At 52.7% G+C, this 22,630-nt stretch overlaps 8 protein-coding genes across 8 annotated transcripts; 3 read left to right on the top strand and 5 right to left on the bottom strand.

Moving 5' to 3' along the window:
* Positions 1–1,076: 1,076 nt before the first annotated feature.
* PG997_006397 (pectate lyase B) lies at positions 1,077–2,262 on the bottom strand (the record flags this gene model as incomplete). The annotated part of the gene is made up of 4 exons (XM_066810712.1): positions 1,077–1,395; positions 1,428–1,815; positions 1,871–2,040; positions 2,111–2,262. The coding sequence occupies 4 exons, from the start codon at positions 2,260–2,262 to the stop codon at positions 1,077–1,079; spliced, it is 1,029 nt and encodes a 342-aa protein (XP_066669635.1).
* Positions 2,263–4,803: 2,541 nt separating this feature from the next.
* On the bottom strand, positions 4,804–5,319 carry PG997_006396 (Bifunctional protein RIB2; the record flags this gene model as incomplete). The annotated part of the gene is made up of 1 exon (XM_066810711.1): positions 4,804–5,319. One exon carries the CDS (start codon positions 5,317–5,319, stop codon positions 4,804–4,806), a length of 516 nt encoding a protein of 171 aa, XP_066669634.1.
* Positions 5,320–5,640: 321 nt separating this feature from the next.
* On the top strand, positions 5,641–6,713 carry PG997_006395 (chaperone dnaJ 6; the record flags this gene model as incomplete). The annotated part of the gene is made up of 2 exons (XM_066810710.1): positions 5,641–5,788; positions 5,872–6,713. 2 exons carry the CDS (start codon positions 5,641–5,643, stop codon positions 6,711–6,713), a joined length of 990 nt encoding a protein of 329 aa, XP_066669633.1.
* Positions 6,714–7,249: 536 nt separating this feature from the next.
* On the top strand, positions 7,250–8,398 carry PG997_006394 (uncharacterized protein; the record flags this gene model as incomplete). The annotated part of the gene is made up of 3 exons (XM_066810709.1): positions 7,250–7,415; positions 7,489–8,114; positions 8,231–8,398. The coding sequence occupies 3 exons, from the start codon at positions 7,250–7,252 to the stop codon at positions 8,396–8,398; spliced, it is 960 nt and encodes a 319-aa protein (XP_066669632.1).
* Positions 8,399–8,645: 247 nt separating this feature from the next.
* Positions 8,646–10,059, bottom strand: PG997_006393 (glyoxalase I; the record flags this gene model as incomplete). Its single annotated transcript, XM_066810708.1, has 6 exons — positions 8,646–8,821; positions 8,882–9,155; positions 9,219–9,528; positions 9,586–9,733; positions 9,857–9,885; positions 9,971–10,059. Coding segments are annotated over 6 exons (1,026 nt in total), but the record flags the coding sequence as incomplete, so codon positions are not given.
* Positions 10,060–10,885: 826 nt separating this feature from the next.
* On the bottom strand, positions 10,886–12,632 carry PG997_006392 (Ca2+ transporter; the record flags this gene model as incomplete). The annotated part of the gene is made up of 8 exons (XM_066810707.1): positions 10,886–11,008; positions 11,062–11,147; positions 11,206–11,317; positions 11,378–11,836; positions 11,903–11,961; positions 11,999–12,137; positions 12,196–12,407; positions 12,479–12,632. The coding sequence occupies 8 exons, from the start codon at positions 12,630–12,632 to the stop codon at positions 10,886–10,888; spliced, it is 1,344 nt and encodes a 447-aa protein (XP_066669630.1).
* Positions 12,633–15,755: 3,123 nt separating this feature from the next.
* Positions 15,756–18,492, bottom strand: PG997_006391 (uncharacterized protein; the record flags this gene model as incomplete). Its single annotated transcript, XM_066810706.1, has 4 exons — positions 15,756–16,316; positions 16,499–16,671; positions 16,723–16,867; positions 16,921–18,492. 4 exons carry the CDS (start codon positions 18,490–18,492, stop codon positions 15,756–15,758), a joined length of 2,451 nt encoding a protein of 816 aa, XP_066669629.1.
* A 2,515-nt stretch (positions 18,493–21,007) lies between these two features.
* Positions 21,008–22,409, top strand: PG997_006390 (Fe-regulated protein 8; the record flags this gene model as incomplete). The annotated part of the gene is made up of 3 exons (XM_066810705.1): positions 21,008–21,841; positions 21,896–22,198; positions 22,257–22,409. 3 exons carry the CDS (start codon positions 21,008–21,010, stop codon positions 22,407–22,409), a joined length of 1,290 nt encoding a protein of 429 aa, XP_066669628.1.
* Between the last annotated feature and the right edge of the window lie 221 nt (positions 22,410–22,630).

The raw sequence follows: 22,630 nt of genomic DNA, 5'->3' as shown, positions 1-22,630 counted from the left end.
TCCGCAACCGAGCAGCGGGCTACCATGGTCGATGTTTTCGAGGTTCGACGAGAAAAACCTGATTGATGTTGATGTATGCTCTTAGGTGAATCATTTTATATGGCGGCCATATGTATATATGTAGATCATCGTATTTTTTCTTTCTTCGCGATGACAGTCATGCCACCAACATGCATGCATGTATGCGGGGGTGGTGGTGGTGACGCGCCAGCCGATCCGCCTCGGCTGGGTCGGGTATCTACAAAGGTAATGTATGAGCGTACATATGTGTATGTATGTAGGTTCGTAGGTTTGATCTGACTACAACCCGAATACATACATAGGTGGTTGGGCTATGCAGTATGTCATCATTCGTATGTATATTCGTTGATGTTATTATTTGATATGTGGCGGTTGTAAGGATGGCCGACGTAGATAGGAGGGCTGGTTGGGTAGGTATAAAATGTGGCGATACACGTGTGTTGTCTGTCAAGCTGCGGGGTGGATATTAGGACACCCACCGCCACTTATATATATCCTTGTGGCGGGTGGGGCGAGTTGAGGGAAGCATGACCTCGTTAGTATGTAATAATGGTAATAAGTCGTATATTAGTTATCATAAGTGTTGCACAGTGTTGTGTGGCGGTTTGCCGGCATGAGTCTTTGGTCGAGAGCGAGGGCCGAATATGCCGTTTTAATGAGGGCTCAGCGGCTAGGTACGTTACCTTTCATCCTTGCACACCGAGGCAGGTTGGGGAATATCTTGATTGCGTACCACACCTAAGTCTTGAGAATAACTTGGTATCGGTCGGAATTCTCCTGGTCACCGCTATAAGGGGTGAGACACAGCGCCTCCGAACCGGAAGACCGCATCGGAAACGGCGTAAACGATATGTCATCAAATATGGAGTATATAAGAGTGACAGTCCATAGGAGGTATGTACGACCTTCAAATTATATACAGAGAGAAGCGTAAATGGTTCGGGTCATCACTCGACCCCTTTTTCAGAATGTCGTTTTGTCAGACGAAGGTGTGTAAATCCCAGCACTCATAGGTAAATGCGTACTCGGACGAGTAATCCTTTTTACCAGCATACTTAGAACGAGAGCTTCTGCCCAGCATTGGCCTTGACCGAGGCCTTGACGCTGCCGGAGCCGAGCTTGGCGTACGAGTAGGGGACCGAGGTCAGGGAGCCCTTGGGGGCCGAGTTGGCGCTGCCGCCGAGGCTGACGTCGTTGACAACGGCGTAGCCGGTGGAGTCGCTGTCGTCGCTGAAGATGGCCTTCTTGTTGGAGTTCTCGAAGACGGAGCTCTCGATCAGGAGCTGGGCGCCCATGCGGGTGTTGATGCCGCTCGCGAGCACCTTGTTGTAGTAGTTGCTGTTTCCCCCATGGTCAGCATGAGCCCTACCGTTACTGTATAACAACCTAAGATGAATGGAACTCACTTGTAGATGTGGCCGGTACCGAAGCGGAACGAGGGGGCGCGCGAGTTGATGTTCTCCCAGTAGTTGTTGGCGTAGGTGACGTGGAGGTGGCCGGTGTCCTCCTTGCCGTTGCTGTCCGAGTGGCCGACGAGGGAGCCCTTCCAGTGGTCGTGGAGGTAGGTGTTGGAGATGGTGACCCACTCGCAGGCGTGGGTGACATCAATGAGGCCGTCGTAGTAGTCCTTGTCATGGTCCATGTCGTTGGACACGTCAACGTGGTCGACCCAGACGTTCTTGGAGTTCTGGATCGTCAGGATGTCGCCGTTCTCGGCCACGACCTTGGACATCTTCATGTTCCGGACGATGACGTTGGACTGCTTGTTGATGGTGAGGCCGACTCCGGTCATGCCTGAGGTTGTTGGTGTCAGTCACTAGATAGTGGAAGTGATGGGTGGTTCACTTACTCGAGCCAGAGGCGCCGATGATGGACTTGTTGGACTTGACGCGGACCTTGGTGTTGCCCGAGATGGAGCCCTTCACGACAATGACCATCTTGTTGCTAGACTCAGCGGCAGCCGTGAACTGCGCCAGGCTCGAGACTGTAGTGGTAGTGCCACCTGTGCCTCCAGTAGTGCTACACAGAATGGTCAACATCAGCTTACAGCACATATCCGTCGGCGCGACGACTCAAAAATACTACTCACCCGCCATTCTGAGTGCAGTAACCGATGTTACAAGCATCAGTGATACTAGCACGCTTCTCGATGGTTCGCGCGTCTAGAGGGCCGTTCTCTGTAGGCGTAGGGGAAGCGGCGACAACGCCGAAGACGGCAACGAGAGCAGTGGTCGGCTTCATGATTGGATCAGGAGAGTGCTACTTGAGGTGCGAATATCAGTCCACCACATATTGACATGGTATGGATGGATCTGCTCCTTCTTATAGGGCCTCCCATCCACGAGTCCCATGCTGTGGTAATTGCTTGGCGACAAGGCTGGAAGGTGTTCACCCGTTGATATGTCCATAATGACAGGCGCCAATCAAAGCCCCTGGCAAAACGACCAAGAATGTCCAAGATGGCAGTGAAGCACTCATCTCCGTCCGTGGTCTGGCGAACTGGACGAAACGCGTCTTGGTGGTGTAAAATGATTGGTGGAAATATAGCAAGCAAGGGAAACATGACGTTGAAGCAAGTCTGTGCTGGCCATCGCAGAGAGACCCGCACTGGCTGTGGGGTAAAAGGGGTAAGGCAAGGGGTCACAGCCGCGGCAGAGGCGGCTTATTCCCGTACAAACTACCTGTCGCTCGACTGACAACTGGTCTATCGATCGTGCGATGAGTTCTCAACACGCCTTGAAAGCCCACGAGTACTGACACCACGCAGTTGTTTGTCGGTGTCGGTCGATAAGACCGAGTTCATGGGTCGTTACCACCCATCCTGCGACAGGGAGTGCTTCTCGTCAGGGAATTATGTGCCGAGAAAACGACCATGCCAGGCCAAGTCGAATCGAGTGAAGTCGACGACGAATTTTCCCGCCAATGATTAGTAACACACCCTTGGCCCCAATGGTCATCAACTTCTAACGTGTTTCTCTGGGCATTCCAGATTGCGATGCGGGGTGGTCCAATGAATGCCGCGGACACAGATTCCCTTCTGGGCCGGCAGTTATCTTGGCAAAAGCTTGATCCCGCATGCTGACCGATCCGGCAGCTGGTAAAGTTGATAAACCCACAACCAATGCGGACGAACTGGCGCCCTATGCAGTGACGATCATCCAAGGCGGTAATACAATGGCCGCCAACTTGGGTCTCGTGTTTAGCGCCAAAACCATTCGTGGAATATAGATCAGGCGTATATCCCAAAAGCAAACACATTCGATGCCTGCATAGAGACTATTGTCTGTAGTCGGTCGTGAACAGTCGATGCTTCCCTCCCCCTGCATGCCAGAGAGCTGCAAATAGCTTCCTACCTATCATTCCGCGAATCGAGTTCTAAGGACAGCGCGACGGCACTGCAACTACTCGATTGAACCGTCTCATCAAGCCAAGAAGAGCGAGCATGTAGGCAATCTGGACAACAAGCAATGATGAATCCCTTTGCCAACGGAGGAACGGTTCCTGAGTTCCTAATACCAGCAGAAGGTGTCAGTCACTTTTGTCCCTAATTTTGGCATTATGTGTCGGTGGTAGTCATGGGTCGAGTAGCAACTACCGTGTCTGCCACCCCAGTACGATCACCGAATGTTGTCCGCCCTGTCCGCATATACTCAGTAGTTCTACCATTGAGTGATTAGAGGCGTTTCGCTCAATGTGGTTGTAATAGTGCGTACGACGCATATAGTTCCCTGTCAACAACAGTTGATGCAGCGCTGCTTGTGATTCTCAGGAGGATCCTGTCGGCACAAGTTACTCGTTCGTCGATATCAGTCTCCGATGTAGGTCGAGCTCACTCTGCCGGGAAAGGGCTGAGAACTGCAGACTGGGTCTTCGGTACCGGAAGATAAGATCCTCTTATGTCCACCACAACGGCCTAATCGAGTAGACGAATCTGCATTCAGCGTATATGTCCCTGCCTCCTCCGCTGGCGGCCGGCATTCCAGGACTATTACCTCTGACTGGGTGCCATACAACAGTGTATTGGACTTCCTCTCCACTCAACGGCTTTGGCGCGACATCTCGTAGTCGCCGATGCGGTTGAAAGAGGGACTTGCTCGAAGGGCTGATCCGTTCCTCCTGGGCATCAGGGAAGGCCCCACTCCTCCGGCTCCTTACTCACCCACCCCCTACCCTGAACTTCACCATCCATAAGCACATCTCCATCTGATGTTAATATGCTGCCTGATAAGAGTTTGCCACCTCAACAACAACAACAACAACAATCAAAGGCCTGGTTAGCTCAATCGGTAGAGCGTGAGACTCTTACTTGCGCAGCTCCTTTGGTGTTCGCTTGGAGATAATCTCAAGGCTGCGGGTTCGACCCCCGCATCGGGCTCAATTCCTGATGCATTCCACCCAGTGGAATAAACTCAACCTGAGAAATTAATTTTTGTATTTCTTGAATATTCCTTTTACTTGATTTTTTGTCAGGTACGGACAAACCGTCAACTCATGATGGTGTCTCAAGATTGTGAACGTCGTACCCCTTGCCTACTGTAGTTACGACTGACTGGGTGCTTAACAAATCGAACTTGATTAGCGACATACTCAAGACGACTGCGTTGCCGTTTTACTCTGTCGTTCCCATCTATTTCAGTCAACTACATCTAATTTGTAGGACGGGGCAGAAATCTTAGGGGTGACCCAAGTCCAGCGACTGGACAGACGGTGCCAGGCACGAAGATGTCGAGTCGGATATAATAGAGTTGTATGAATGTGTCCGTTTATTCACGGATCGAACGCCTATTTCTCATGACCAGCTGTCGCTACCTCAAGAATCTCCTTCTCCAGCCCGGGGACGTGCACATACGCTATGCCGGCGTCCTGCAGCTTCTGCCTGCCCGAGTTGTCGCTCACAAACTTCTCGGGCTCGTACACGCCGACGTAGACGGTACGGATCTTGGCCGCGCCGATCTGCAGGATCCGGTCCACGCAGGGCAGGTTCCCGCTGAGCCGGAACGAGCACGGCTCCATGGTCGTGTAGAGCGCGACGTCGTCGGGCAGGACGTCGTCGGCGCTGAGGGAGTGCTGCTGCGCCAGCTTCTCGAAACAGCACTGCTCCGCGTGGGTGTTGCCGGGGAGCTCCAGGGTGTAGCCCGTCGACAGGACCTCGTTGGTGGCGGCATTCACCAGGACGGCACCCACGCGGTAGTTGCTGGGCTTCGGGGGTGATTTCTGCGCCAGGGACAGGGCGTGTCTGAGGTACGCCTCATGGTCCCCGGCCGCGATGTCGAGGGACGGGAGGGAAGAATCAGCCATTTTTCAGTAGAGGTAAGGAGCCGGGCTGTAGGTTGATGATCCGGTCGATTTAAAATCAAAATAAGATTCAATATCCTTGCATAGTTACTGTTTTGATTCGGATTGGCCAGCATCAATGGTTGGCTGACCTCCGTCATCCCCCAATTCATGCATGAACTGCCCCGCCATCCATCGATTACAACCACTGAAGCTACGATAAGATAAAGTGCCCGAGACGCGACGCGCCGTCAATTAAGCACATGCATCATCAATCGCATTGAGCCCGCGCCCGTCATCTTGCCTTCTTTCACTTCAATCGCTACTTACCCAAATCCAATCAAGATGTCTGACTCAGAGGACCATGCAGAGGATCTTGCCCAAGATGAACTGCCCACAGTCAACCCGTACGAGGTCTTGGCCTTGGAGCGATCTGCGACAGGCGACCAGATCAAGTCGGCCTATCGCAAGCTCGCCTTGAAGCACCACCCTGGTAAGTCTGGCCATCACTTTCTTCTTTCTCCCTTTGGCCATTTCGTGTGCAATAGTGCTGATGAGCCGACCTCAATCTTCTAGACAAGGTCACCGATCCCTCCCAGAAGCAAGAAGCCACGCAAAAGTTCCAAGAGATCGCTTTCGCCTACGCCGTGCTCTCGGACCCAGCGCGCCGCAAGCGCTACGACGAGACGGGCTCGACCTCGGAAGCCATCGTCGACGCCGACGGCTTCAGCTGGTCCGAATTCTACAGCGCGCAGTTCCGCGACGCCATCTCGGACGACGCCATCGCCAAGTTCGCCGCTGTCTACAAGGGCTCGGACGAGGAGAAGGACGATGTGCTGGCCGCGTACGAGGCCGGCGAGGGCGACATGGACGTGGTCTACGAGCGCGTGATGCTGAGCGACGTCCTCGAGGACGACGCGCGGTTCCGCGCCATCATTGACGAGGCTATTGAGGGCGAGGACGTGCCGGCGTTCAAGGCTTACACCAAGGAGACGAAGAAGTCGAAGAAGGCCAGGGTCGATGCAGCTAAGGGCGAGGCGAACGAGGCCGAGGAGTACGCGAAGGAGCTGGGCATTCACGACAAGCTATTTGGGGGCGGTCAGGACGGTGGCAGTGGCGGCAGTAGCACTGCGAAGAAAGGCAAGAAGAGCAAGAAGGACTCCTCTGAGGATGCTCTGGCCGCTTTGATCCGCGGTAAACAGCAGAGCCGGGAAGCGCAACAGAACGACTTCTTTGCTGGTCTGGAAGCCAAGTACGGTGGTGGCTCGAAGAAGGCAAGAAGAGAGCCCACGACGACGAAATGGAAGAACCTCCCGAGGAAGCCTTCGCGGCCGTCGGGGCTCGCAAGAAGGGCAAGACTGCGGATAGCTCCAGTGGCAGCACTCGCCGCTCTGGACGAACGAAGAAGTGATGCATGAGACAACGGCATTTTGTTCTTCTCATTTTCCTTGTATATCATGGCGGCCTCGGAGTTTAGGACACAGATTTCCCCTTGAAGGGACACGAGCGAGGATCAGGCGTTTTTATTGTCACTGCTGGATCATGATGGCACCAGCTTCTTCAGGGCAAACCAAGGTTCTCTGAATAATCCAAACTCGTTTACACAAATGCAATTATAATCATATATGCCTACGCTAGAGTAATTAATTGATTTCAGCTTGTGATAATTTGACAACGAATGTTGTCAAGCCGTATGCTTGCTTTTCAGAGAAGTATGTTGAGTTATTGATGTCACCTGGGCAACAGCTAACGCGTGCCCCTCCAAACCAAGCGCGTCAAGCTCCAATGCAAGCACTTTAACATGCTTTTGGCCTTTAATGCAACATGCCTTCTCCGTCGCTGATCTCAGATCCGCACACTGCTTCTCGCCGAACATCACACCTTACCTAATGCGCTTTGTCGCCGAGAAGAGTTGCAAAGGAACCGCGCGCAGTGCGGGTGAAACAACAATGCCATGACCAGCGCCACTGCTACGACGAAGGACGGCGGCACCGACAACAGCGACAAGAAGTATGAGTTCTACCCGGAGTACTGCAACGCCGTCTCCCCCACCATCAACAAGTGGTGCCCGTTGACGGCGCAACACATCTACGGCCTGAGCTGGAAAGTCCGAATTGACAGTAAGCTCTGATTCGTTTTGAACATGCACCGATAAGTCCAGTCAGCTAACGGAAAGCCATCAATCAACCGCAGACCAGAAGTACGTCTTCTTCCACCTCAACCACCCCATCTACTGGGTCCGCATCGTCGGCGTCGTCGTCGCCATCGACTCCTTCTACAGCCGCCGCATCTACACCATCGACGACAGTAGCGGCGCCTGCATCGAATGCTGCGTGACCCTGCCCCCGCCCGACAAAACCTCTGCCCCTACCGCCTCCACAACGACCACGAACAACAACAACATCAACCCTCTCCTCCCGCCCCCGCCGCCCGACCCTTACCCGGGAATCGATACCGGCCTCGTCGTCGAGATCAAGGGATCCCTGACGCTGTTCCGCAACCAGCCGCAGATCGACGTGACCAAGATGGCGCACCTGCGCTCGACGAGTGCCGAGGTGGCCTTCTGGGGCAAGATCCGCGCGTTCCGGGAGGGGATGCTGGCGAGTCCCTGGTTCGTCGACGCGGGCACGGTGAGGCGGCTCAAGCGGGAAAACGAGAAGGACGTGGTGCGGAGGAACCGCCGCGAGGAACGGGAGAGAAGGGAGCGGCAGCAGCAGCAGCGGCAATCCGCCAGCGGAAGAGCAGCGGGCAGGGCGGATAGTAAGAGGGGTACCTCGACAATAGCAGCTGCCTACGATGAGGAGAGAGGAGGAAGAGGAGTAGAAGGGACGAAGGCGTTGCCACTCGAGACCATGCCAGGGACCCCCGGCGGCAAAAACGCGAAGATGGGGAACGAAGGAGCAGCAGGAGGAAAATGGACGATGATACAGATCAGGAGGAGATCGTTTCAGAGCAGCCCGAACGGCGATCGGAGCGGCACCGAGAAGACGGCAAGAAAGGGTGGGAGGGAAAGCCGTCTTTGAGGCACAAGCCGCACCGGCCATCCAAGCTGAGCGAGGTGGCTACCTACACCGAGGGCAAGTATGATGCCTTGGGGCTTTGAGCTTTCACGATGTGGCAACGATTGCTGTTGGGCGGGCATTGCTTCTTTTTTTATGGCAGGGCATCTTCACTGTTGGGTCTTCAAGCGAGGCGTTTCGGGTTTTGACTTTCACGAATTTCGATGTACGGGCTATAGATGTATTGAAAACAGGTTCTTGTGTATACTATACTTTCCGTCGTTTTGCATAGCATCTCACTACTTTGTTTATCCATCGTCGCTTTTTTTATATGCTTGGAACTAGAGGCCTCTAGAAGTTGGGCTTGCCAGCAAACCGCTCGTTCTGCACAATCTCGATCCAGTAGCCATCGGGATCCAAGACGAAAGCCACGTTCTTCATGCGGCCGTCCGTGAGGCGCTTCTTCCAGTTCACCTTCATGCTCTCGAGGCGCTCGCACGCCGAGTCGAGGTGGTCCACAGAGACGCCTGGTTTTTCTTGGTCAGTACAGCAACAGAAGCAGTGCAGGAGAAACAGCAGAAACTTACAGATGTGACCGAAGCCCTGGGGCTGCGCGTTGCCGTCGTGGTACTTGAAGCTCTCGTCCTTCTCGGTGCCGTAGTTCCACGTGAGCTCGAGGAGACCCTCGTAGTCGGCGGTGAAGCCGCCCTCGGGCACGCCCTTGGTGCCGGGGTAGCCGAGGAAGTACAGGTTGAAGCCGGCGGACTCCTGCTCGACGGTGCGGAGCAGGTTCATGCCCATGGTCTCCTGGTAGAACTTGAGGGACTTCTCGGCATCCTTGACGCGGATCATGGTGTGGTTCTGTTGGAAGTTAGTGAGTAGGCTGGAGTCAGGAGAGTAGGAGGGTGGGCAGTCAGTACGTACCATGCGGTAAGTCTTGGGGTCGGTAGCGCTGGGATCCGTGGGCTCGTTGGGGTCGTCGGCGCCCTTGGTGCCGGCCTTGAGGCTGACGACCTCGACCCAGTAGCCGTCCGGGTCGAGGGCGAAGGCGATGTTCTTCATGCGGCCGTCCGTCAGCTTCTTCTGGAACTTGTAGCCGGCCTGCTCGATGCGGTTGCAGGCGGCCTGGATGTGGTCGACGCTGATGCAGATGTGGCCGAAGCCGCGGTGGGGCTCCTTGTTGCCGTTGTTGACCGTGTAGCTGTCGTCATTCTCGGTGCCGTAGTTGTGCGTCCTGCATTGTAAGTCAGTCTACCACACCGTCCAAGGGAGAGAGATGTAGTGAACTTACAGCTCAACGACACCCTCTCGGTCGAATGTGGTGTTGCCCGAGGAGAGGGCGCCGGGCGAGTCGTAGGCCAGGAAGTAGAGATCAAACTTGTTGTCCGGGAACTCGAGCTTCTTGATCAAGCTCATACCAAGAAACTCATAGAACTTCACTATAATCAATCAATCCAAGAGCCTCATTGGTCAGCCAGCCGTTAACATGTCTCAGTATAGCGCTAAATGCCGCACGCTATACTTGAACGTGGATCTGAGAACCTTGAGGGATAGGCGCATACCGGAAGCCTTGGGGTCCTTCACGCGGAGCCTATCACACGCAGCGTTTTGATTAGTCTTCGGGTATTCCCGTGTTTTTCATGACAGAATAGGACTATAAAGGCAAGTGGGCTCACATGGAGTGGTTGAACTTGTAGTTCTTGGTGTCTGTTGTGGTCGCCATGGTTGCAAAAGTTCGTGACGTAGAAGCAGCTATTTCGCGATTCTTGGTCAGCTTTATGATCTGCTTGCTTTAGCCGTGAACGAGGCTCACCTAAGATTCGAGGAGTTTGAGATAGTAGACCAGTCTGTAGTCGGATTCGCTGAAAGGCTCGGAGAGTGGACATTCAATCTTGAGTATGAGAAGAGGTTTGTTCGATGGTGGGCTTACTGGGCCCTGATTTGTGAGTCTGTAACGTGTAATGCACATACAAAGCGGGACAAGCAGTAACGAACGGGTGATGACGTTGGTGTTTATTATTGGAGACATTATCTATTTCCAACCGGTTCTGCAAAAGCTTGAACTGAGCTACCCCGCACTAGATCTACAATAAATGCAAAGCCCCGATAATGAGATACAAGCTGCTCTTCTCCAATCCATAAGTACATAGTCCTACTGGACTGTCTTTACCCCTTTCTATTCGTTGTCAAAAGACAATACCAACATACACAAGCGGAAGAAAAATACACAATACCGCCCTCGAGCTTTGTCATAATATTTTTTTTCTAAGGAAAAACAATCGTCCGGCTTGTTTGTTGCCACTGAAAACCCCGTTTTGATAGAATCCCGGACACCTACCTCCCTATCCTGGAACTCAACTTTTTCCCCACCCTCGAAACTAGCCCCCATGGTGTAATGTACAAGATTTGACAATAAGGAAAATTGGCGTCGGAATGCCATAAGTAGTGAGCCTTGGCGAGGCTCACCAGAGGATTATGCTACCGTATTGGTAACAAGATCGCGGAGAATAGCGACCAATACAACGTAAATGTGCAAAATTACGTCTTTCGCGATCGAGCCAATGGCTTGACTTGCGAATAAGATAACGTTATTAGGACGGAATTGAAGACTTGATGGCAGCCTTGAAGGCGTCGAGGCCAGCGTCTTCGTTGCTCAGGCCATCGCTTGGGGCGGCGAAGAAGGCGACGGCAATAATAACATACATCGCCATTAACTTGAAAAAACAGGGTCAGCCGAAGTAACAATCGCAAATCCAGTCGTACGTACCATGACACCCTCAAGGTAGTTCGATTTGCCATCTTGAACGGTGTAGATGACGACGAGAACGGCAAGGATGAAGGCAATGGTTTCAACTATTGTGTTCGCTGTCAGTATGTGGGTTAACTTTTCAGGGGGTTCTCGTATACGTACAAGTCTCAAAGCGCATCGTCATGTCATGGCCCATGATCCACCCCAGAACAACCAGGAACGGCGTCACGAACATGGCAATTTGAATACTGGACCCAATCGCGACTTGCATAGCCTGAAATCGTATTAGTAACATCCGCTCCGTATCGCGCCAGCTCTCCTGGAAAGCACATACCAAATCCATATTATTCTTGACAGCCACAACAACGGCGGTAACATGTTCAGCCGCGTTTCCGACAATGGGGATCAAGATAAGACCGATGAAGTTGCGGCTGATATTGGCGCGTTCCACCAGCGCGTCGATGCTGTCAACCAGATAATCGGCACACACAGCGACCAGCACAGTAGTGACGATCAAGATAGCGCCAGAGGCCCAGGCTCCCAGCAGGGGCTCGTCTTCACATTCCGATCCAACTGGAACCTCTCCGTTGGCCTCTTCCTCGTCCCCGGGGCTGCGCTGGGGCTGCTGCTTCGACTTGGGCACGAAAAGGTTGTGGTGGGTTCTCAGAGAGAAGTTGAGGTAAAACGCGTACATGATGAGCAGAATGATGGCCGTACCGCGCGAAAGGTTGAGAATCGTTTGCTGGCGCTCATCGGGGTCGTTGTTCGAGGAACTCTGCATAACCATGGACAACTATTCGGCGAGTCAGTCAGCCCCTGTTATGGACGAGTCGTACGTATCAAGGATTCATTGACTTACAGCACTAGGAACCACCATAGAGGCAGCCGCGAGCATGAGCAACGAGCAGGTTGTTTGTGCTGTGATATCAGTGAACTCCTGCTCCTTTCCCTGCACCCGCGTCGTCTCTCATGTTCTTGAGTCCACCGAAGAAGAAGCACATGCCCATTACAAGGAGAAGGTTGGAAAGGATCGAGCCAATCATGGAAGACTTGACCACCGCATACTGCCTTTCCTTCAGGGCGATAACGCTGACCTGTACACGGAGCCCGTGTTAGTATCCTGCACGCTCAATGCGATTTCGAGTCTCTTACAATCAATTCAACTGCGTTGCCGAATGTCGCGTTCAACAAGCCACCCAGCTGCTCACCGAGCTTCGCCGAGATATCCTCCGTCGCGTTCGAGAGAACAGCAGCAAGTGGGATGATAGCAAAGAAGTTGATGACGAAAACAGCGACAGGGTCCATTCCGGTCATGCCGGCCACAAGACCAATGGGCACGCAAAACAGAAGAATGTTGATCTTGCCTGAATGGTTGTGTTAAAGTTAGTCGGCGAGTTCCCCGTGGAATCGATAGTGTCCCGCCGGCTTCACTTACTTCTCAGCAGAGTCGCCTTGATGATATGCCACATCTGAGCAGGGAATTTCACAAGGGCATTGTCGCTGTCCATGCCTGGCGTGTACCACAGGTCGAGGAAGAATCTGTAGGTGTCGCTGTGAATGCGGTTTTGGGCAGGGCTAGAGCCGCCCATCAGGGGGTGGTTTCCTGGATGTGGCCATTCTGGGGCACATTTTGAGGCATGGTGTTCTTGCGCGGCAGGGTGATGCCACGGATTAGACCTCGAACACTCGGTAAAGCTATATTTGATATCGCGAGGAGGCGCGCCGTTGGTCAGTCTTAATTTCGCATTGGTATCTGGCCGCGCTGGGGATTATATCGAAGACCGCTTTGCACCATACTCCGCCGCTGCCGGGCAACGATATACAACAGTCCAAGGTAGGGTTGGGATCGATAGCAGACAAGGGCAATGCAAGGTAGCGTGCACAGGCTCGGATGACCAGGTCAGGGGTATGTGGGATCAACGGGAAGCTATAGAGAAAGAGAGGGGGACGTGTAGAAAAGTGTGCTGCGGCAGTAGACCAAAGCTTGGGAGTGTGATATACTCACACATGATTCAGTAAGGCACGAAATCTATACAAAAAGTGCGAAGATAAGAGTAGTTAGATTGTCAATTTCGTGGGGTAACGCCTAACTCTGTACACAGCCGCGTGACGAGTCAAGGCGAGAGAGGGAGACAAAGGGCGACGGTGAAGGCAAGGCCGCAAATGGTTAAGTGGTGTGGTGGATTGCTGGCTTGGCTCGGGGAGTGGTATCGCGGGACTTTGGCCGGTTGCTTATTATCTCGCTCGCGCGTTGCTTCTCCTCTGCTTAGGTTTGCGCTGATCTCGTGCAGAAAGATGGGCGGGTTAGTGGATGGCGCAGTCCTGTCCTCGTGCGTGTGGCACCAAACTGAGTCTGGAAAGGAGATGGGTGGTGTTAAAGTGAGAGAGTAGGACGAATCGAAGAGGAAGCTGAGAGTTCGCAGCTTGGGCGGAAGGGGAGATTGAGAGTGAATTCCTCGGCAAGAGAGCAGGAGAGGCGCTTTCTTGGTTAGGCAAGCCGGCGGGTGGACCGTGGACCGTGGGCAGTGGGAGACTGGGAAACTGGTCTCAGATGCACGCTACAACGGCCGGCGGGAGCATTCGGTCATGGATGCCCTGAAGCGGCCGGGTCTGAGCTCAGGTTACTCGTCGGTGTTGTAACTTCTCGTGTCGGCTGTCCTTGTGTCGTCATTTAGAGAGATGACAGGCTCCTCTTTTTCCACTGGCAGATCGCCGTAATACAAGCTTCACTTCTTGCTGCAGCGTACCTACAACGGTACCCGGTTTAGTGGATGACGCGCCAAGCAAACCACTATAATTCTATGGGGAGCTTGGGCCGGCTCCGACTGCGAACTTGCTGGGTCTTGGGGCTTGCTACTTTAGGCTGGCTGTTGGCTGCAGCGCGCGCGGGTGGAAATTCAGTGGAATTGGCCAGGAAGCTCCAGGTAAAACAAAAGTTCTATATCCAGTCGCTAGCAGGGGTAGCTCTGTTTCGTATCACGCCGCATGTTGAACCTTCCAGGCCTCTGGGAGTTTTCAGTCGGCTTGTCGCGCTGTAGATCACAGCACAGGTTGTCGCTTGTCGCTTGTCGCTTCTATCATATCAGGTATTGGTCCATCCATCATCTTTCGACAATCGAATACCCAAGATCGATCATTTCAACTTCTGATACCCGGCATGAGACGATTATCAGTTGACCGACCCTTATCCCCAAGCCCCAGCAAGCCACCGGCCACACAGGTAGCGTATCAGTAACAAGTCATGACCGCACAGGCCCGTGTGCGTACGTGAATACTACATGTGCATATGCAATGCCGACACTAATAAGACAGAGCGAGGAGAGCTCTCGAACGGGATGGCCCAACTAGGTACTGCAACTACAGATGCACGTGGGACGTAGCTTCGCACGTACGTTTCCATGATCCAGCATCATCGCATTCCTTCGATTGGCCGAATCTCACAAAGTCTACCTACCGCCCATCAACAGTCCACCACGTCAGGAAGAAAAAGAAACGTCGTATCCAATTAAACATACAGGCTGATATCAGAGACAGGCCTCCATGCTCAAGGGCGCTCGTCGAAGATGAAGATCGATGTGCGAGGTTGAGTAAAAAGCGACTGCCAAGAGTGGCTGAGCTGCCCAGACCTCCTTCCTGTGCAACAGCTACGGAGGTCTTCTGGCTGCAGCCAAGAAACGCGGGACTCGAAACATCAGGAACATCCCCACCTACTTTGAACGGAGGCCTCCCAGAGCCAAGGCCGGGACAAGGAGATCCCTCGCCCGGCTTCAGTGCATGTTATTTGTTGTGACTTGCTTTCCCTCAAGCCCCCGGTTTCGAGCCCGCTGGGTCGCCCATCATTTTACAGAACTATGCTGCGGGTATGGCCATTGACTTTCGCTCGCATGCTTATTGAGCTTCTTCCTTCTTGCGGTAATAATTACGGAAAGTACCACAGCGTCTCCCATGAATGACTTCCGCTGGATGGATTTAGCTGCTTGGCGTCCGATCTACTGAAGCAGGGACGACAGGGGCATCCCCGAGTCTCGACCGTCGGGCGCCTATCGATAAAAGCTCGCCTAGCAAATGACAAGCTCCTCCGACACGTCCGGATGTGCCATCAATCATCAGTGGGATGCAAGTTTGGGCTGCAAGCCAACTAAAGTACCGAATGCGTCCCCCGATGACATATGCGATTTTAGGGTCGTTGCAAGCAAGCCCATGCCCCCCTTTTCACCACTCTTCTTCCTCTTTGAGTTCTCTCCGTATGACTGTATGCATATGCAACCCATCTCGCACCCGTTGGCCTGCCTGTCGCCTTGTTGCGCAAAGGGTAAAAAACTGGTTTGTATGATGCGACCACCAATGGTTCGCTGCTTGGCAAGCGGCGGTGTCCCAGTTGACTCGGTGCTGGAAATTCTTGTCTAGGTTCTATTCTTCTAGGTCTACCTTGCGCCTGACGATCAAGGCCTATCGCCATGTGTTGTTCATCAACATTGGTTTCGTGCGCCAAGCACCTATAAGCCCGGCCATCCTCATTTTCAACTCAGCCATGCCACTTGGCACCGCCCTAGTGAAGCCCCCTAATGTGCCAAATCATTCCATGTGCCCTTGGTTGCCACATAAATGGATAACCTCGTCTATGTGCATCGTGTTCGTTATGCGTATCTCGTCAAGTGTCGTCCCGTTCTTGATCTCCGGTCATTTAGAGAAAAGCTGCGCCACGAAATGAATCAGTCCCAATGTGCGGTGAATGTGCCTCCGTCGCAGCTCAGCTTACCTGCAGCGTACGCTTGGTACCAAGTCAAAGAAGCACCGCCATCGAGCCAAGATGGATCGAAGTTCTTCGCGTTGAAGAAAGCCCACGCCGACTTGGGATCGACCGTTGCCAGGTTGCCATAGAGGATGCCTCTCCACCCTCCTTCAACCTTGTCTGCGCGGCCCTTGTCGAAATACGTCTCCCACTCCTGTTGCACAAACTTGGGGGCCCGTGTGAGCTTCGAACTTGGAAGAAGTGGGATCATATGGATTCCTTGGATGTATTCGATATTCGCCCCGAAATAAGTCGTATGGTCACATTTGTTCTCGAACAAAATGCCAGCAACCCGATTTCCAATAAAGTTCGACGGCTGCACTTTGTTGTCCGACGTATAGAGATAGTACTGGCTGAGTGACCGTGTAATGATTGAGAGCATCAAGTTGCCTCTGGCCTCCATGTTGCCGTCCTTGATGGTCTGGCCCCACATCTTGATGGCGTATGCGTGCATCGCGTCTTCTGAACTCGACTCCTGATCCTATTGCCCCAGTAAGCACACCGTCTCGGTGCAGGAATACCATCTCACCTACCTTGCCATCGAGAGTCTCCTTACAGCCCGTGAGCCCAGCTATGCCCGTGATACCAGTCGAAGTTCCGATGGACAGGGAAATATCTGTCAGCGCTCGACGGGTTGGCTACGTCTCGGACAAGGGTGTTTACATAGTCGACGTTCGTCTTGGTCAGCCACATCGGATCTAGCTTCCCAATGATGGCAGCTGCCAATATGAAATAGCCATAGTGAAAATGATGGTCATTGTAGTAAGTGTTCCCAAAATCAGCACCGCTGTTTCCCGTTAGGTATGTGGCTGAAGACACTATCCCGCCCCATGCACCTGAATATCGTCAGTCTACTACGTCAACTCTCCCAGACAACTGCAACCTACTTTCGTAATAGAGAGGAAACTGCTGCTTGTTTGCTACAAACCGGCCAAATGCTGCTTTCAGGTTCGTGAGACCTGTCTGTGCTAGCTTTTGGTTCTGCAGCATGTCGTGGACAGCATAACAGAGATGCGCGAATTTGGCAAGGGCCTGTATAATTGATGAGCAAGCAATACGATGGACGTCTCGGATCGATATACTACCTTGCCACCGAAATACATTGAATTTTGGTTCGTTTGTTGATCCACGTCTTGGGAAAGCTCCTTCAGAGCCATTGGGAGGATTGCGTTGACAAGTTGTGGCTTCACGGTCGACTTGCTTCCTGTGACAGGATCCCATGGGGCAAAGCCCATGGAAACAGGCATATTAGGCTCAACCATGGTCCAAGAGTCTGCGATTACCGCAGTGGCCATGCCCTTGGTCGTCGTCTGAAGCTGCAATTTGGTCACAGCATTGTGTGTTTCGATATCGAAGGACTCGATGTGGTGAGGCAAAGCATACATCATCAATTTGCCGTTGAATACTCCGGCCTTCTTGTACTTGAAGGTATAGGTACCTTTATTGCCGGAACTCGTCCCGGATAAAGTAACGCCTGTAGGGTAGGTACCTGACGCAGCATCAATCAAGCTCTCGGCATTGCCCGGATCTTTGATGATTTGGATGATGCCGTTATACGGTTTTGCCGCCTTGGCGTGGGCATTGTTGATGACTTGAAGATCGAAGGGATCGCCTTTCTCGGAGTAAGCGTAAACATGCCAGACTTTGCCATCCTCGAGGTAGATAGTGTACTTGGTAACACCCTGCTTCGGACCTCTGGTCGACTTTGTTACTGTCTTGAAGAAGACACCAGTGCTGATGGCCGGGGTGCATCCGTGATAAACCGCTGTCACAAAGGCCATTCCTTGGACCAGTGGAAAGGTAATGAGAGGTTTACTCCCGGCCTTCTCCAGTAGATTGACATTGACTGATTGCGATTCCATCGTGTCGACGGTCAACGCCGAGCTCGAGCCCAGCTCGAGTGCCGACAAACACAGAGACTGTATTCCTACTGGGTTCAGGAAGTACTTTGCAGCCCCGGTGTCAGGCGAAGTTTGGCCGTACACCCTTTGGCTCGCCTCGATGTGGGAGACCGAAAGACCCCAGCTGGACGTGGCTCCCTGACCCTTCGCCCATGCAACAGAGTACGGATGGAGATATGTTGGAGCATTTTGGTTCCCGAGGAAAAAGTTAGCGTAGAACTTGTTTGTCTGATGTGGCCCATTCCCAACGACACCAAGGCGAGGTACCGGGTGATCTTTCCGGGCCTCGAAGCTAGCTGATGGTGCATTGGTGGCAATGGGATGCCTAAATATATCCGATGATGCAGCAGCCTCAGCCATGACGGGGGTACTCGAAGGTTGCAAAGCTGGTCCAAATGGCACCAATAAAGCCGTCGGATCTGGTATACGGCCGGTAGGAAAAGGGGCGATACTTGGTCTCCCTTCGGTTTCCAGCGCAGCTATCACTGTTCCAGTAGTGTCGGGTTTCAATGATACTGCAGGCGGTAATATCTGTACTGTCCCAGATGGTGTTAAGCTAGTTACGACTGCAACAGGTTCATAGCCTTCTCGGTAAGGGTTCGCGATGACAGACAGGGGAAGGTAGCCCTCTCGTAAGACGCCACGCTTGATCAGGCCCGTACTGGTCTCCTTGGCTGGGTGGTCGGTAGGAGAATCTAGAGGTGCGGATCGGGCAAAGTTGATCTGCAACAATGTTAGTAGGGTGGTGAGCCACATGACGAAAAAGCATAAAGGGGGGTAAATGTTAAGGGGTGGTATTTGGGGTTTGATTTCCCAAGTTGAATCTTAGAAGCAGAAACGTGACCCGAGGTCGACAGTGAAAGGAGGCGATATGGTTTCTCCAGAGAGAACAAGTAACAACGAAACGAGCACAATATATCTTGATGCTGGCAATAGCAGCACGAAGCCACGAGCAAACGTGTGAAGAGTGAATGACACGGGTGATGGTTAAGCAAGAAACCCTCGTCAGCCGAAAGAAGGATATAAAGGAAATAATATGCCATGTTTGGAACGAGCTTTCGTTTACCGAGTAACAGAGAGTGGCTGTGAATAAGCACACGCGACGGGGTAGCAAACTCAATGAAGTGCTACTGGGGAAGAATGCGGTGTCTTGTGAACACGGAGTAAAGCCGCTGTCTTACCTCAGGTTCGATTACCGAGAGCCTAGAATGAGGTTAGGAATGTGACTGTAGGCACCAGCTCGAGAATATAGATCGACGAGCAAAGTGAAAGATACTGAAAGAAAAGATGTATGGAACTAAGGGGAACCGTAAGTTTTGTAGAACATATAAAGCGATGGTGGTCAGGCGTAGGAAAGCATCACGAGGTGTGTGATCTGGAGGTTGGCTTGTTGTGAATCAGACGTTGGCCAAGGTTTCAGTGGACAGGTTGTACGAACTCGAGGTTGAGTAAATGCAGTGACAGTGACGCACGTCCAACCAGCTGGAGACCATTGAATCATCTCTTCCGCGGGGAAACGGCTGGGGGACGATGTCGAAATCCATCTTGGAAAAGGCAGGGCAAGAGCACATGCCTTTGTTGGCCACTTACACAACGGTCGTGACTGCTGTTGCCAGGAGGTTTTCAGCCAGCGGTTTGGTTTGGAGCTGCTTCTTCCCCCAGCCCCAACTCACTTTGAAATTCTGAGAACTCGGTCTTGCTGCAATCCGACGGGCGAAGAAGACTACCAAGACCTGGGGTCTCTGGTCATCTGTTCGTTTATATTGTAGTGAGGAAGTTCTTGCTTTTTCGCAAAAGACGGGAAATTGTGTCGGTCAGAGGTTTGCAACGTCAACTCATTCGCTCGCTTCTTGAGTTTGGGGGACTCATATGCCGTCCTACCCGTTCCAAGAGCATTGGCACCATTAGTGGGGCCGCCAACGTCAACGTCGGAACATTGATTGAAGGTCTGCGAGGGACTGAAACAGTTTTGCTTGGCATCGAAGACCGTGACGACCTGCATCTATTAATGGCAGTCAAGTGTTATTATTATGCGAGATCGCGCGAGGACTATGGATGGTGTTTTTGTGGTGAAAGTCATATCTTGTGTCATCGTGCGAATGCAGGTAGTGTTGACCAGCTGCGACAAACCAAACACCCACATCGAATTCGTTGGGCATAGATGGCGATGCATCTCAAGAGCACAATCTGAACATGATGTTGTTCCTTTTTTGGCTGCGCATCTGTTATACGGGCCTGATGTTTCCCTCCAGACTCGATAAGCGGGCAGCCGAGGAAGCAGGCGGCTGTGACCTCTGGTTGGGAGCGTCATCCTTCTAGAGATGCCAAGCGGCAAGTACACCTTGATATGATAAATAAAAGTCAATTGAAGTGATCTAACTACCGTCCAACCTACATCATAGGTAGTTAATCACACAACATCGAACAAATTCAGCTATGTTGAAAATGCGATTGAGAAGGGCATAGGCTCAGTATTGGGCAATATCCTAATGCCCGGTATTGTGCCTAGAAGGACCGATATTCCGAGACAAGGGGCGATAATGGAGGATTCTTCGCTTTACGTGATGTGCTCAGACATTCCATGACATGTATCTTGACCGAGATGGGTGGAATGTATCAGTCGGTTAAGATTGACTGAGACTCCATGTAAGCAGCCGGGGATTTGCTGGGCTTTGCCCAAACTCAGTTCGGCCGAATCTGGAGCCAAGACCCGAGACTCCGGGCGGGCCCAGGAAGATCACGATGGTAGACTGGGAAATGCCAGGCATCTATCTATCTTTTCCCTACATACCAATCTGGAAGGGTTTCAGCTGGGGAGTTCATTAGTAAAGTGGGTTTCACAGGTTGACAGAAAGAAGCCAACGTCGGGTTCCGGAGGCCAGTGTGTGCCAAGACAAGTAATCAGATCTCCCCTATTTGGAAGTCAATGGCTCGGCGCCGACTTTTATCTGATCCGGTAAAGTCCCGAAGCCCGGCGTCGGAGTTTACATATGTTATTCACATACAATAAGCCACCCACGCTACAACAGTATGATGGTGATAGTGAGCCAGGCATCTATATAGGCACTTTTTCTCCCCCAGTCTTGATTGCCCGATCTTGGGAGAGTGATGGGCTATATTATCTCGTGTCCACTGAAGGGTGTAGCGAACTCGAGACCCAGATTGGTCTTTTTGGATTGAGTCTTTCCTTCACTCCACTCATTTCATAATCCAACCATTTGGAGTTTCCATCAATTTACTTAGATCCAATCCAGCAGCACCCATTACCACCATGCTCCAAAAGGCAGGACTAATCGCGAGTTTCGTCGCCTACGCATTCCGCCTCCTAGGCGAGCTGGCATGGGAGTCCATCGAGAACCGGTATCGCCAGCTTCATTCCCTAACGCGGCCGCCGCTCACGGAACATGACGAGATTCGGAACATCGTCATTATCGGGGCCTCGTACGCCGGTTACTACACAGCCCGCGCCATCGCGTCCAACCTCCCTCCCAAAAGCCCGTACCGCGTGGTCATCATCGAGCCCCGTTCGCATTTCCACTTCACGTGGGTGCTGCCGCGGTTCTGCGTCGTGGGCCAAGAGCACAAGGCCTTCATCCCGTACGGCCCCTTTCTGAAAGGCGTGCCGGAGGGTCGGGTCCGCTGGGTCCGCGACCAGGTGGCCAAGGTGGACAGGGATCGCGTCTGGCTCGAGAAGAGCCGGGAGCAGATCCCGTACGCTTTTTTGGTGATAGCTACCGGCGCTGGCGCGGCAGTGCGACTGCCCTCCCGGGTTGCCGCGAACACGAAAAACGAGGGCGTCGCTCTGTTGCAAGACATGCAGCGCAACATCAAAGAGGCGCAGCATTTGGTCGTGGTAGGCGGCGGTGCAGCCGGCGTCGAGCTCGCGGCCGATGCGAAACATAGGTATCCTGAGAAGCATGTCACTCTAGTGCACTCAAGGAAAGCTGTGATGCACAGGTTTGGACCCGAACTGCAAGCGGCTGCCTTACAAGGTCTGGATGAGCTTGGTGTTGAAACGATCCTTCAAGAGAGAACCGCAACCAACAGTATCGTCGAGGGTCAGATCACCCTACAGTCCGGCGGAAGAATCAAGTGTGACTTATTGGTAAGTTGGCGACTATGTTAGGAGAGGGACCATGACAGACTAACAACCTGGTAGGTCAATTGTACCGGCCAGAAACCGTCTTCGAGCTTCATGGCTGGACTGGCGCCAGAAGCTATCTCGCCAACTGGCACCATTCACGTCAAACCAACATTACAAATTCAGGACGAGAAGCTGCCCAACGTATATGTATGCGGCGATGTTGCCGCGGTCGGGATCGACAATCCCAACGCTCGCTCTGCGATACGGCAGGGCATGGTCGTTGGCTACAACGTCGTCCGGGCAGCAACCGGCGGGTCACCCACTAAAACGTATAAGCCATTCTGGGGAGAGGGCGTCATCAAACTGACGCTAGGTCTAGTGAGTAGATGCGAGCAGTCACTGGTTTCTTGCAAGCTGTAGCTAATACACAAAATAGGACAAGTCGATCTCGCATGTGGGTGACGGGAAGACGGAGCTATGGTGGCAAAGCAAGGAAAGAAATCTTGACCTTATGTCTGCTGAAGCATGGAAACACTTGAGTGTCAAGCCGTTTGAGGACGACGACAAATCAGAGAAACAAGCAGAATGAGCAATACCCAGACCGTCACTAGACGCCCATGTGCGAATAGAGCCCATTAAGATGGTAGACTCGAGTTCAAAAGATGTAGTTGGCACAGCACCAACGATACCTAACTAGAGGCGTCGTCGGTTACCCCGCTGCTGACATCCCCAGACATAAATTGATAAGTACTCATGCCCAAGACTCTCCAGCCAAGGATATTTCGCCATTGAGACCACATGCCTGAAATA

Source organism: Apiospora hydei (genome assembly GCF_038363865.1).
Source record: "Apiospora hydei strain CBS 114990 chromosome Unknown utg000005l_segment0_segment0, whole genome shotgun sequence".
NCBI lineage: Eukaryota > Fungi > Ascomycota > Sordariomycetes > Amphisphaeriales > Apiosporaceae > Apiospora > Apiospora hydei.
Note: the sequence above shows the minus strand (reverse complement) of the source record. Positions and strands in the feature narration are given on the sequence as shown.